This window comes from Odocoileus virginianus, chromosome 34 (assembly GCF_023699985.2).
Source record: "Odocoileus virginianus isolate 20LAN1187 ecotype Illinois chromosome 34, Ovbor_1.2, whole genome shotgun sequence".
NCBI lineage: Eukaryota > Metazoa > Chordata > Mammalia > Artiodactyla > Cervidae > Odocoileus > Odocoileus virginianus.
This window is the reverse complement of record NC_069707.1, coordinates 29,998,057-30,011,673: the sequence shown is the minus strand read 5'-3', so window position 1 is coordinate 30,011,673 and position 13,617 is coordinate 29,998,057. Positions and strand designations below refer to the sequence as shown.

Genomic DNA, 13,617 nt, shown 5'->3' with positions numbered 1-13,617 from the left:
CAATGCCCATTTTCACATAACTCTTTTAGTCTAAAAATAACTTTAACTTTCATGTCTTACCAAGACTGAGAAAAGGGAGGGTAAATCAAAGAAATCTAGTTTGGGAATCAGAGGGGAAACATTTAACAGGCCTGTTGGGTGTTCTTTTAATGCTGTCTTGGATCTCAGATTAAATTATTATACTCTCTGTGTTGTAGGGCTGGGTCATTTGTGCATGAAGACAAAGGCAACTTCAACTTGATATTTCTATCATCCCTGCTGTGGGAAGAAGAGTCCTTTTCCTGGTTTATAGCATCAATCACTCTCGTAATAAATCTTGGTAGTGGATATGGTCATTTAAATCTCCACCTGCACAAACAACAGAAAATAAGAGAGCTCATAAATCTCTACACTGGTGATTAACAAATTTTGGATCCTGGGCAAAGATATTATGGGGGGGGGGTCTCCCTAATTCATTAATAAAGACTGATTTGCTGACAATCTGTTTAGTTTACAGCATAGGGGGAAAGCAAACAAGACCTTGCTAACAAAACAAAACGTTAGAGGTTAGTGAATTCCCAGCTGAGCCCAGGATTAGAGATACGGTATCTCAGTTTAGGAGAGGGTTACAGATTCCCAGTCAAAAGCTCACAATCCTCTCACATTCTGCTCCAGCCCCCTCAACTTCAGTACCTAATTCCAAGGAAAGAAAACCTGGAGAAGAACTAGTAAGAGAGATCCATGCCTTCTGTGTCTCTGGTTTCATTTCATCGATGTCGTTCAATCCCTGGATTTCTGGTCCCCTTGCTTTTCTACCTACTCCTTGAATTTCCTTCTTCTCCGGGAAAGATGGTCGGGACTGGAGTTAGGGGTGGAAAAAAGAACCTTTCTGAACTGGATAATATTGCTCAACGTTTTGTAATGTCAGCCTTACAAGCAGAACCCCGGGAGCCGAAAGAAGGGAGCACTGGGAGAGAAGAAACCAGAAATCCGGGATCAGGTGATGTCTGAGGCAACTAACATTTTAAGACAATATTAAATGGATCTCTAGAAAGAAATTTAGGGGAAAGTTTTAATTTCATTAAGAAAAGATTATCAACTGACAAAACACTTTCCACAAATCCATGTTACTCTATCTCATTCCCCCCACGCCCCCTTAAATGTGTGTGTTGTGTGTGGGTGTGCAATGGGTATGTCTGTATACATACACACACACACACACACACACACACACACACACACGCACACCGGCAATTCCTTGATTAAATCTTTAAAGTGACCAGGCACAAGTTGATTTTTTGGTATTTTCTCTGTCATCACCCTAAAGATCCTATAAAGCATCTACTGTCTTAATTCACCGCAATTAAGGTGAGAAGATATCTTGAAAAAGACACAATCTTATGGTTTGGGCAGGAGGTGGTGGATCCGTGTCTGGATTTTAATTGGTGTTTTGTGTGAGGAAGTGGGGAGCCGGGGGATGAGATCTGTGGGTGGAAGGCCCAGAAAAAGCAGAGATGTGGTCGTTTTCCTAAAGTTCTCAGACACAGCCAGCTCTGACCTCTTAAGAAGGAAAGCCGACCTGGAGAGATGGGCCCGGGGAAAGGAGCTTGGGTGGTGGGCCCCGCTGCCCCCTGGTTCATCCCAAAGTGGGAGAAGGTGCCTGGCATTCGCGTCCTGCGGTGGAGCTGGTTTCCATTACAAGTTGGAAATCAGGGGCCGTGCGTGAGAGTTTCCCTCGGGCTGTGAGAGGGGTCTAAGAGCTTTGCTGGGGCCCGGCAGGCCCCTCCCCTGGGCGGCAAGGATCCGCCTCTCTATTCCCCAGATAAATTCCTCGTGTCCACCGAATTCCTCCGCGCTCTCTCACAATCCTCTCCGGCCTCGACTCCGGGGGTGGGGAAACAGCGCGTCGGTTTCCTGCCCGCAGAAGCCCTCGCGGCTTCTTCTCCCGACTCTGCGAAGGGGAAAGGGGTGTGAGGCCCAGCCAGACCCCCACCTCCCGGCTCCCCACCCCGAGGTGGCCGCCTCGAACTCCACACTCGGGGGCTCATTGGTTTCGAGGTCTCTCTCTTCTCTTCCCTCTCTCCTCTCTCCCTCCCCTCTCTCTTTCATCCTCTCCGCCAAACATGTCCACCGGCTCCCTGAGCGATGTGGAGGATCTTCAAGAGGTGGAGATGCTGGACTGCGACGGGCTGAAAATGGACTCGAACAAGGAGTTTGTGACCTCCAACGAGAGCACCGAGGAGAGCTCCAACTGCGAGGCCGGGTCTCCCCAGAAGGGCCGCGGCGGCCTGGGCAAGAGGAGGAAGGCGCCCACCAAGAAGAGCCCCTTGAGCGGGGTCAGCCAGGAGGGGAAACAGGTTCAACGCAACGCGGCCAACGCGCGCGAGCGAGCCCGGATGCGGGTGCTAAGCAAGGCCTTCTCCAGGCTCAAGACCACCCTGCCCTGGGTGCCCCCGGACACCAAACTCTCCAAGCTGGACACGCTCAGGCTGGCGTCCAGCTACATCGCCCACTTGAGGCAGATCCTGGCCAACGACAAGTATGAGAACGGTTATATTCACCCGGTCAACCTGGTAAGTATTCGGGCGTGGTGGCGGCGTCTCGCCCCCCCGGACCCCCGACACAGCGCGCCCGCAGTGGGTCCCCGGTGTGAGGGTGCGCGCCGGGCTGCGACCCGCGCATCTTGGTCACCGCCAGCCAATGCCTCTAGGGGACCATGCAGGCGATCCCCACACGGTCCTCGCTCTCTGTCTTCCAAGCTGCGGAGCGCGGTGATTTATGCGAGTGTTTGACATGGCAGCCCAATTAAGAGTTTGCAAGCACGTTGAGCTGGCAAAGAGGAGGGATCCCCCGCACTCGCACCAGCGCCTTCAGGGCTGGTGCCGGACAGAGGACACGGAGGAGATGCTACGCGCTAAGGAGGCATTTTAGTAATCCTTTTACTCTTCCTTTAGCCAAAGAGTAGAACTTGATCTCCCTCCTCTACTTGTAAATAAAAACATCCTACTCTGTTTCCTTCCCAAAGTTTTCCATATGTAGAACTTTGCATATGAACACATCGTGCCCCCCATAACTGTCACCTAAGTCCTCAACTATTTAAATATTTTGCACTTCTCCTGTCGATGAATTAACACTTTTGGGTCCCAGAAGTTCTAGCTAATATCAGCATGATCAGCACATTCTCACGACTGTTAGTATAATAAATAATATTAAAATAGGTCACTCTCCTTCAAGATTTAAAAACATGTTACTTTTTATCTTAATAAGTAATGCTCACTGAACCTAATATTTTTCTCAAAGGTATATTACTGTTTAAGAAGTATGTTTTAATTCCCTCTTTGCATTTGATTTAATTTTAAGTGTTCCAGGCTCTAAAGAAAAACAAAAACTAACTAGCACCTCTGTTTATATATGATAAGAAGGAGACGTTTTCCTCTTAAAAGTCTTCTTATCAGTCAGCACTAGGGAGACAGGTTTGAAGGTTTGAGTGGTCTTCTCTCTGAACTGGTTTCAGGAATGGTGGGGGGAGGTGGATGGGAGGGGGTTGCAAAACCATATTTTGCTATAAAATTGTTTTTCCTTTCATTAAGAGTCAAGTTTTCTTAAGTGAGTAAACGGCTTTTTAAAGTCTGGACCTAAAATGAAAGCAGTGCCTTCATTTACAGCTGTTGCTGCCTTCATCCTTGATTAAGAAAACTTAAGTGAGCTTTATTATAAACATCAGGAAGAAGGGAAGAGAAAGCTATGTTTGCTCAGCCCTGTAGGAAGACAATCTGAAATTTTGTCGGTATATTCTTTTATTAACATTATTTGTTTTTAAGAGCTGGCGATTAATTTAGAAACGGTGATGAAAAGCCCGCCTTTGTGATGGAAATGAAAGTTAGAAGTAGTGAAATCCCTGGGGGTGAAAGCGAGAGGGCTGGGAGCCTGACCAGGGCCTCAGAAGAGCCTGCCCAGGGCCAGAAGGGCGCTTCACCTTGAACCCGGTGCCCAGCAGTTCGAGATCCTTCTCGGATTCCCTGCTCAGCCTCACCGCGGCATCTGCCTCCGGGCTGTGCTTTTTCTCTTGGGTTTTCACTTCGAACCCAGTGTCAACCCCTCTTTGCTCTACCACCTCGAGCTGTGACTTGGCGCCAAGGCCGCTTTCTGCTTTATCCAGCCACAGGGCGCGTTAGGTCACAGAGTGAATTGCAGAGATAACGGGTCTGTCCAACTCAGCGCCTGCCGCCTCCCGCGCCCTTTACTCTGGCCTCCGGCTCCGGCCTCATCCCACCCCTCCTCCACGGCCACTTACCTCCTCCACCCTCTTCTCTCCTGCAGACGTGGCCCTTTATGGTGGCCGGGAAACCCGAGAGTGACCTGAAAGAAGTGGTGACCGCCAGCCGCTTATGTGGAACCACGGCGTCCTGACCTTGGAGGTGCGAGCCTGGGAAAGGCGCGCTCCCGGGGGGAGCGGGCCCCAGGGAAGGCGACCCTTGCCCTCCCCGCTCTCCGTCTCTGCTTCCCCCTCGCAGCTCTCCTCTCCCCGTCCCACCCCGCGAGAACACTTTACAGCGACGAGGAGATTCGTTTCCAAAACAGAGAAACATCAACTGTACTTACAACGATTCCCATCTATTTAACTTTATTAACTTCTACCGTGAATGACTCTGCGAGCCTTGCTGGTCCAAGTGCAATATGTAATTATAAATATATAAATAGATAATAAGAGCCTATCAATGTGTATCTTTTGTACAATATGTTGTAAAATGTAGATCATAGAATAGCTGACTTTGACAGTCACCTTTATAAAGTAATTCACTTAAAGATATATTTTTTTCAAACAAGTTTTGCTACTTTCAAAAATAAATCTTTCTTTATATTGCTAAAAGCCCTGCCGTTTGGTGTGATTTTTGGAAAATATATTTGGAATAGAAAGGTGGGGAACCATGGGGGCAGCTCGATAATAAAAGTGGTCCTTTTGAACCTCAATCCAAACTTATTTGAGAGAGAGAAAATGATTAAGTACGATTTCCACCATGAAGGTGCAAATCATATTTTGCACTGAAACTTCGAAAAGAAACGAGTCTCCAGTTTGCAGATTACTTTTAAGACAAATAGAAATAGTGTAACTAAACAAAGAAAGGGAAGGATTAAAGTCAAGAACAGTCACACAATTCAAGAGAAAAGAAAAATCTGATTTTCAGGTATCCCACAGTGTAATGGCTAACACAAGCAGGAAGGTAAAACCCACATTCTATAACCTTCCAGGTGCAGACGTGAACCCACGCAACCCAGAACTGCAAACGAGTGAAGCAATGAAGGGAGCGATGAAAAATGTAAATGCCATACCTCTACGATTTTCGAGGGGCTGCAACGTGTATCATACAGTTTTCTTAATAATTAATGAATTACTTCGAACAATGCGCATGCCTGCCTTTTCTGTTACGTTAGCCAGTGCATTCAGCGCCTCTCCACGACTTCCGGCGGACTGGGCTTTAATTTAAACATCTTCCAGGCTACGGAACAGCTCGTTGGGGAAGATTAAGTTGAGATAAACAGAGAGGCGAGTCCGAGGAGCCTGGGACCCGGTTCCCTCGCTGCCCCCAGCGCAGCCCGCGGCGGCCGATGAGCCAGATGCCACCGGGGCTGTTTAATGTTCGGGGTTATGACCGCAGTGTTTACAAGACGTCTTCGGTTATTTATACTGTTATTCCTCGCAGAGGGCCTTGAAACTTCCGCTTCATTTGCTCTTTCTTTTCGATTTTTTTCGCCCTTTTCTCAGCTCGGTTTGGTACCTGGAGTAAGAGTTCCCTTGCTCCTGCGCTTACCTCCAACCAACCCCCAAGGCCGCTCAGGGGTGGAGCCCCCAGCCGGGTCAGAGGGGAAGGAACCGGGATGCTCTTGACCTGGGGAACCGCTGTGCGGGAGGGACGTTCTCTACCAAAGAGAGTTACATCTCCGTTAGCATCTCCGTTCTCCGCGGACTGGGAAGGCGGGCGGTTCCTCACCCGCCTGCCTGTCTCTGGCACCCTCAGAGTATCAGGCTTCCCTCCTCCTCGCTTCCCCTCTCCCTCTGTGTGACCTTCAAGAGATCATCTTAGGCTCTGGCCATCTCCACCTTTCCCACATTTGCTTCTACCAGAGGCACAGTCGACTCTTGACCTGCGGGTCCAGAGTTCAAGTCAGAGATGAGCCCCAACGTGGCTCAGTTGTTTGTGTTCCACTTCAGCACATTTCCCGAGCTCCCACTGACGATTTTGCAAGGCGAATATTCAAAACTTCTGAGCACTCCAATGTTACGTGGCGGCCTTGAGGGGAAGGGGCTTTGGGGGAGAATGGATACGTGTACGTGTATGACGGAGTGCCCTTGGCTGTTCACCTCAAACTATCATAACTGTTGTTAAGCTCTATCGCAACACAGTTGAAAAAATTAATTAAAAAAATACATGACACTAAAAAAAAAAATTGTCGACTCAGGCGGCCCCTGGAGAAATGTCTGCTTGTTCATCCTATAACAACCCCAAACCACAAATGAATTTGTTTCAAAATCCTGCTGCCTCCCACCAGCCTGTGCTTTCAACCGGAGGCCTGAAGCTGTGCACTGCGACACACGAGTTAAACCCTAGTTTTCCGTCCAGTTTTTCTCTGAAAGGGTGTGGATCTTCGGTTTTCTCCTCTCCGAAAGTGAGAATAAACGTGATTATAATGACAATGATAACGGTACTCATACTTTTCCTCTTTTGCCTCACAGAGCCTCAGTGGCACTCAAATGAAACTATATATTTTTTTATCTTTTGCAATTGCTTTGTAAAGGAAAAACTCCGGGCAAGTACTGGTCAGTTGTACTAAGTGGCTGGGGGTAAGCTGCCTTTACTCGAGCCGACCTGAAAGTACTGGAGCAGGAAGCTCAAGAGGGTGTGTTTATAACACACAAGAAAGGTCTTTTTGTTGCAGGAACCAAAACACCTCTTCAGTGCAGTGTTGAAGGTTACATTTTCTGTCTCTGTCTCTCTTTCACACACACACACACACACACACACACACACACACATATCTTTACCCATACTCCTCAATGTTCTCCAATTTCATCCAGAAAAATTCAGAGAGCAAAGATAGGGACTGGGACAAACAAATAGAAAAACTACACTAGTGCCTGGCTCCTGGGAAACCCTGAGTACAGGGTCTCAGCCTTCGAGACTGGGCACACTTGGGGACCCAAGTGTTGTTCCCTGGAATGAGCAATAAATACACTGGAATGACCAGGTTGTGGCGACCACTAGCCCTGGCATGGGGCAGCATGACTGCCCCACCCCTTCCACACACACACCCACAGTCTAAACATCTCTCCTTCCCAGGGCCCTTCTCTTCCGCCTGGGGCATCAGCGCCCCCGCCCACCACGCCCTGCTTCCCAGGGTCCGGTGCTCTTCTGCAGCCTGTCGGCTGCTGGCCTGGGTTTTAAAGGAGGCAAGCTGAAGAGTTTGAGAAGGATAGGTGTTAACTCTTCTGTTTGATAGAATTTGCCTGTGAAGCCACCTGGTTCTGGACTTTTGTTTGTTGGAAGGTTTTAAATCACAGTTTCAATTTCAGCACTTGTGATTGGTCTGTTCATATTTTCTATTTCTTCCTGGTTCCGTTTTGAAAGTACTTTTCTAAGAATGTGTCCATTTCTTCCAGGTTGTCAATTTTATTGGCATATCATTACTGGTAATAGTCTCTTACCATCCTTTGTATTTCTGCAGTACCAGCTGTAACTTTTCTTTCATTTTTTTTGATTTGAGTCCTCTTCCTTTTTTTCTTGATGAGTCTACCTAAAGATTTATCAATTCTGTTTATCTTTTCATTGATCTTTACTATTGTTTTTCTTCATTTCTGTTTCATTTATTTCTGCTCTGGTCTTTGTGGTTTATTAGCACAGGGAACTCTACTCAAATAAGAGGGGCTGTATGTATATATATATATATACATATATATGTATATATATATATATATATCTGGTTCACTTTGCTGTATAGTAGAAACAAATTGCAAAGCATTTGTAAAGCAACTATACTCCAATAAAAATTAATTTTAAAATGTGAAGGAGGCACACAGCATCTGAAGGAATGGGGGACCCTCTTTACCACAAGTCAGATAGGTAGAGGTGGGAGGATGGGGAGTGTCCTGTCTGTGACCTCTTAGTTATAGTAACTGTCTTAGAAGGTGCTTTCAGAAAGAGTCAGGAGAACAACCACAGCAGGTTGTAGAAGCCTGTAAGGAAAATGAAATACTTCAAATAAGCGTGTCTGTGAGTTCTCAGCAAGAGACAGATACTGAAAGTGAACTGAAGGTGGGGGAAGTCCCTTCTGCCTCTCTCTCTCTCTTTCTCTCTCTCTCTCTCTCTCTCTCTCTCTCTCTCTCTCTCTCTCTCTCTCTGGTTCTGATTGCTCCTATGTATTCTTACAGGTAACTCCTTGTGCTCCCAGCAGCTTTGCCCACTGTCACATCAGAAACTTCTCTCTAAACAGACAAGTGGTAAACAAAACAAGGTCAGTACCTGACGGTTATGTGTAGTGATCAGTGGGAAACACTGCCCAGAGAGGCTTTGAAGCCAGCGGTTCCTGGACCTGTTTGGGAATCACCGGAACAGCTCCTGTAAGCAGATAGCTGGATTCCATCCACCCTAGTTCCAGATTCAAGAGGTCGGAAATGGGCCCCAGAATTCCTACTCCTAACAAGTTTCCAAAAGAGGCTGATGCTGCTGGTCCGGAAACCACACTGTGAGAAGCACCATTCGGGGATCTATTTCATTAGAGAGACAAAGGACGTTAATGCAGAGGGAAAGAAAATATCTAGGAATTATTTTTTCTTAAGAGTCTGCATGTTCTGGGCTCCAGTTTCACTTGTTTTTCTATCCGCTCCACGGTGGCATGCACTGTATGCTTAAAGCTTAAGAGTAGCTTGGGACATCAAACCACTCGTCCTCAGAAAATAACAGATTTGTGCGACCCTGGTGTACGGACGTGTGTGAGCGCTCGTTTTGGCTCTCAAAGATATTTCAGGCATCAGGCATGGATTAAAGGTCTGGATGGATTAGGGCCCGACAGCTGTTGGCTCCATTGCGACCCCTAAAGGGGAGAGAAATCTGGGCGGCCAGGACTCAGGCCCCCTACTTCTCGGTGGCGCAGAGGGTCTCTCGGTCAAAGCCAGATCAGCAAAGATTCCCCCTTCGCTCCAGCGGGAGTAGACAGGCTTGCTCGGCGCCGGCGTCCGTGCCTCCGGCAGGTGGGACGTGGGCCTGGGGCTGGGGTTCAGGGGACGCAGGGTGGTGCGGCGCGCAGGGCAAGTGCCCGGTGGAGCTCGCGGACAGCAAAGGGACCGGAGCCAAGGGGTGGAGTAGAGAATGGATCCTCCGACTCTTTTCTACCGGGAAGAGAAGAATGGAGGCTCCGAGTTACGAGCCCCAGCCTACACAGCCTCCTGGGTCTGCACGCCTCTCCGCGCGCCATCTCGGAGACAGCCTGGTGCGCGAGGCAGTGCGGACCTGCCCGGCGCAGAGACACGGCCGGGGAAGGTTCCGGGGTAATGACCCCTGCTCAGCCAACGAGGAAAGGCGTGGGGTCCAGCCAGCCGTCAGTCAAACCTCCTTTCTCAGCTTTGCATCCTGTTCTCCCAGTTCTGGCGTCGCCTTAGGAAACTTGCGAGGTGCCAGCCGCATCATGAGAGCCCGGCTGGCTTCGTTCACGCATCTAGGTTCCAGGCGCCTTTGATCTTTCGATCTGGCAGACTCAGCTGGTCCACCTCCAGCCCGTTCTTGGCAGGATTCACCACCCTGAAGACTAAGCTAAAGAGCCCTTCCCAGGGCAGAGGGAGGAGACACGGGTGCAAAGGGCCGGGAGAACAGTTTAGAATGTCCTCGAGTTAGGAGACCAGACTTCTCAAGGCAATGCCATCTCATACTTTGGGCCCAACACCCAGGAAAGGGCATGACAGCTCAATAAATGCTGAACTGTGAGTGATTCATTAAGTCTCTGAGGCTGTGGTGAAGGAAGATACGATGGAGGGCAGTTGGAACAAAGAAATTGACAGTGGGGTGTTGCCACAGTTAAACTGAAAGTCAGCCTCTTAGTTGGAAGTCTGGGTGTACATTCGAGAAAGGAATAAAGCTAGCAGACATGTTTGGACCAGAGGCAAAAACTGGGGCTGCGATATTTGAACTTCCCTTAGCCCTGACACTCAGATGAAGTCTGCTCTTTCCTCTCCCTGTAGAACATAGCATTACTAGTTTTGAATTTATAGGTCAGAATCATTAGTTTAAAAGGTGGCTTGATGAGTGGCAATAATTTGAGAGACTTTATAAGACTGAAATGTAAGCTATACGACTTAAATGATCCATATTTTTAAATTAATCTGGGTCATAATAAGTAACTTGTTGCTTTTTATGTAGGCTAGACCAACATCTAATGGAGGTATAGTGGGAAAAGCTTTTGACTGAATCCTTGGGCAAGAAATATGACATTTTAGGACCCTGACCCTTCCATCTGAAAAACTGGTATAATAATGACTGCTTTGCAAATGCTGCCCCAAAGGCAGATATTTATAAAGCAACTTAAGTGTCCATCAACAGATGATTGGATAAAAAAGATGTGGTATGTATATATACAATGGAATACTACTCAGCCATAAAAAGAATGAAATTTGCAGCAAGATGGATGGACTTGGAGGGCATTATGCTAAGTGAAATAAATCAGATGGAAAAAGACAAATACTGTAAGACTTATCATTTAGATGTGGAAACTAAAAAATACAACAAACTAGTGAACATAACAAAAAAGAAATAGACTCAGAGATAAAGAGAACCAACTAGTGATTACCAGTGGGGAGAGGGAGGAGGAAAGAAACAATATAGGAGTAGGGGTTAAGAGGTACAAACTATTAGGTAGAAAGTAAGTTGCAAAGATATATTGTACAACACGGGGAATAGAGCCAACACTTTATAATAACTGTAAATGGAGTAATGTGCGTACTTAGTTGCTCAGTCATGTCTGACTCTTTGCAACCCGTTGGATTGTAGCCCGCCAGGCTCCTCTGTCCACGGGATTCTCCAGGAAAGAATACTGGAGTGGGTCACCATTTCCCCTTCCAGGGGATCTTCTGGACCCAGGGACTGAACTTGCATCTCCCGTGTCTCCTGCATTTGCAGGCGGATTCTTTACCACTGAGCCATTGAGGAAACCAATTTTAAGTGGAGTATAACCTTTAAAATTGAGAATCACTATACTTTACACCTGAAACTCACATAATGTTTTACATCAGCTATACTTCAATCTAAAAGCTTTATTTAAAAAAAAGTAATGACTGCTTTGGTAAGATAGAGATGGGGACGATGTCTGGTACATGATGGGCACTAATTTATATTGGTTTTCTTCTTTTGGTCATTAAGTTATAAAAAGTGCCCGAAAGAATGACATGTGGCTTCCCTAAATAGTTATCTAGCCAATAATCATTTTGGGGAATTATTAAATTCTTATGATAATCCAGTTGCTTCAGTTCATTCTGCATATTAAAACAGACCTCACCACCTTATCCATGGTGGATCTTGCTCCTAGTTCTTTGCTTTTTCTTTTTGGCCACACTATGGGGCTCACGGGGCATGTGGTATCTTAGTTCTTCAGCTAGGGGACAAACCTGTGTCCCCTGCATTGGGAGCACAGAGTCTTAACCACTGAACTACCAGAGAAGTCCCCTGCCCTAACTCTGTATTTCAACACTCATAGTATTATCAATAACAGGTAATCACTATTTCCCTTCATTTCTCTCTTCTATTCGTCTTCATTAGCTCCATGAGGGCAGGGACTGTGTCTGACTGGATCACTTTGGTGTCCCAGCCCTTTGCACAGTGACAGGTACCTGGTAAGTGCTTGAAGGGGTTTGAACGTAGAAAGTTTAATAATAGGCTTCTTAGAAATACCACTGTCTTGTAGATAAGTTCATATTGCCTTGCTATAACCAAGAGCTGGTTTAAATATATCATCTAATTTTAATTTTAGAATTTGGTAATAAATATTTATTCCAAAATAAAAATAAACCTATAATGAAGAAAAAAAAATCACCATCAATTCTGTTGAAGGGGAATTAACCTGAAACATTGGTCCTCATAACACGTGGATTCTCCTTTTAGCACTAAATCCCAAGAAAGGGTCGATAGTAAATGCTGTATCTTTAAAAACAATGAATATTTCCCTTCAGTATTCCTACTATCTCTGGGGACCAGTCACCTCTAAATTTTTCTGCTTGGGTTTTGAGATTATTCAGTAATGAATCTTAGTAGAGTGTTTTTCTTCTTCTTTTGCACTTTATGTGAATACCACCATCTTCTGTTGCCCTCTAATCTCCTACTTTCAGGCATCTGTTACCCACTCAATAGCTCCTTCAATTATCTTTTTTTTTCCCCTTAACAAGCATTCTTTCTCTCTCCACCAAGGACTAAAAAGCAACCCAAGACATCTCTAAACCCAGGGGAATTTTTTAAGCCAACGGGGGTCATTTGGTTACAAGGAACAAAAATCCCTTCAGACTGGCCCAAATAAAAAGGGGAATGAGGCATTGTAAAGATAGTCCAAGGACTCTGGCTGACATCTCCAGGCAAAAAATAAACAGTAGGGAAATATCTATTGGGAAACTGAAAGTCAAGAGTAAAACTCCCTTTCTCTCTCTCTGGAGCTCTCTGGGCTCTTATCTCTGCTTTCTCTGCCAGTCTTCTGCATTTTCTCCTCTGATTTTTCTGGCTGACTTAGTTTCTACTTCTCCTGAATTTTTTATTTCAGATGGGATTGGTTTGTTAGATTGCTGACTATGGCTCCAATTCTATAAGAACATTCAGTAACTTGATCCAAGATCTAAAACTTTAGTCTCAGCACCTCTTAATTTGAATTCTTAAGATAAGGAATATACATATAAACTACTATAGACATGTTCTAAGAGGTTCTGATTAAATTCCCCAAGTCAATTGTATGCCTCTTGTCCCCATCAGCTGTGGTGGACTGGGGATGGGTGAACAGGCTGGCTGATGGCTGGGGCAGATTCTTTGAGATGTAGGCTCTGAGTGAGACAAGAATCCCAAATCTGTTTGCTACAAATGTAATCTAATGAAATCAGGGTTTAGGTGTCTGCATATGGACCACCTTGTGTTATTCTGCAATGCCAGTGGTCAGCAATGTGTGTTTGGGAAAAAGTCATGCCCACAAGATATATTGTATTTGTACTGGGTAGAAGGGTGGCGATACCAACATTAAGAAAACATGTAGTCGTATAACCAAATGACCTACTTTATGGAATAGAAGAATTGTATTGAGAAAATCAGTGCCACTGGTATGCCAGTGCTATTGGGCATGCTAATCACATAGATTCAGCTTATTAATTTTCTTCATCCACCTGCATTTCACAAAGACCATGCATATGGACTGTCGTATTTCACCATCAAAGCAACCCTAACCAGGGGTTATTACCACCCTCACTTTTCATATAAGGCAACTGAAACTCAGAGAGGGGAAGTAAATCACCAGAAGTTATATGGCGGGTAAGTGGCAGAAAGCTGAGTATAGAATTTTTCTATTTAATTAAACTGAAATGGGCTCCAACCTTGAACAAAGGAGATTCCCTGGGGTAAAAGAAACTAA

The 13,617-nt window shown here is 46.0% G+C and overlaps 1 protein-coding gene across 1 annotated transcript; it reads left to right on the top strand.

Annotated features, from left to right (window-relative positions):
• Positions 1 to 1,845: 1,845 nt before the first annotated feature.
• On the top strand, positions 1,846 to 4,849 carry TCF21 (transcription factor 21). Its single transcript, XM_020882575.2, has 2 exons — positions 1,846 to 2,552; positions 4,300 to 4,849. Exons 1-2 carry the CDS (start codon positions 2,103 to 2,105, stop codon positions 4,387 to 4,389), a joined length of 540 nt encoding a protein of 179 aa, XP_020738234.1. The 5' UTR covers positions 1,846 to 2,102; the 3' UTR covers positions 4,390 to 4,849.
• The last annotated feature ends 8,768 nt before the right edge of the window (positions 4,850 to 13,617 follow it).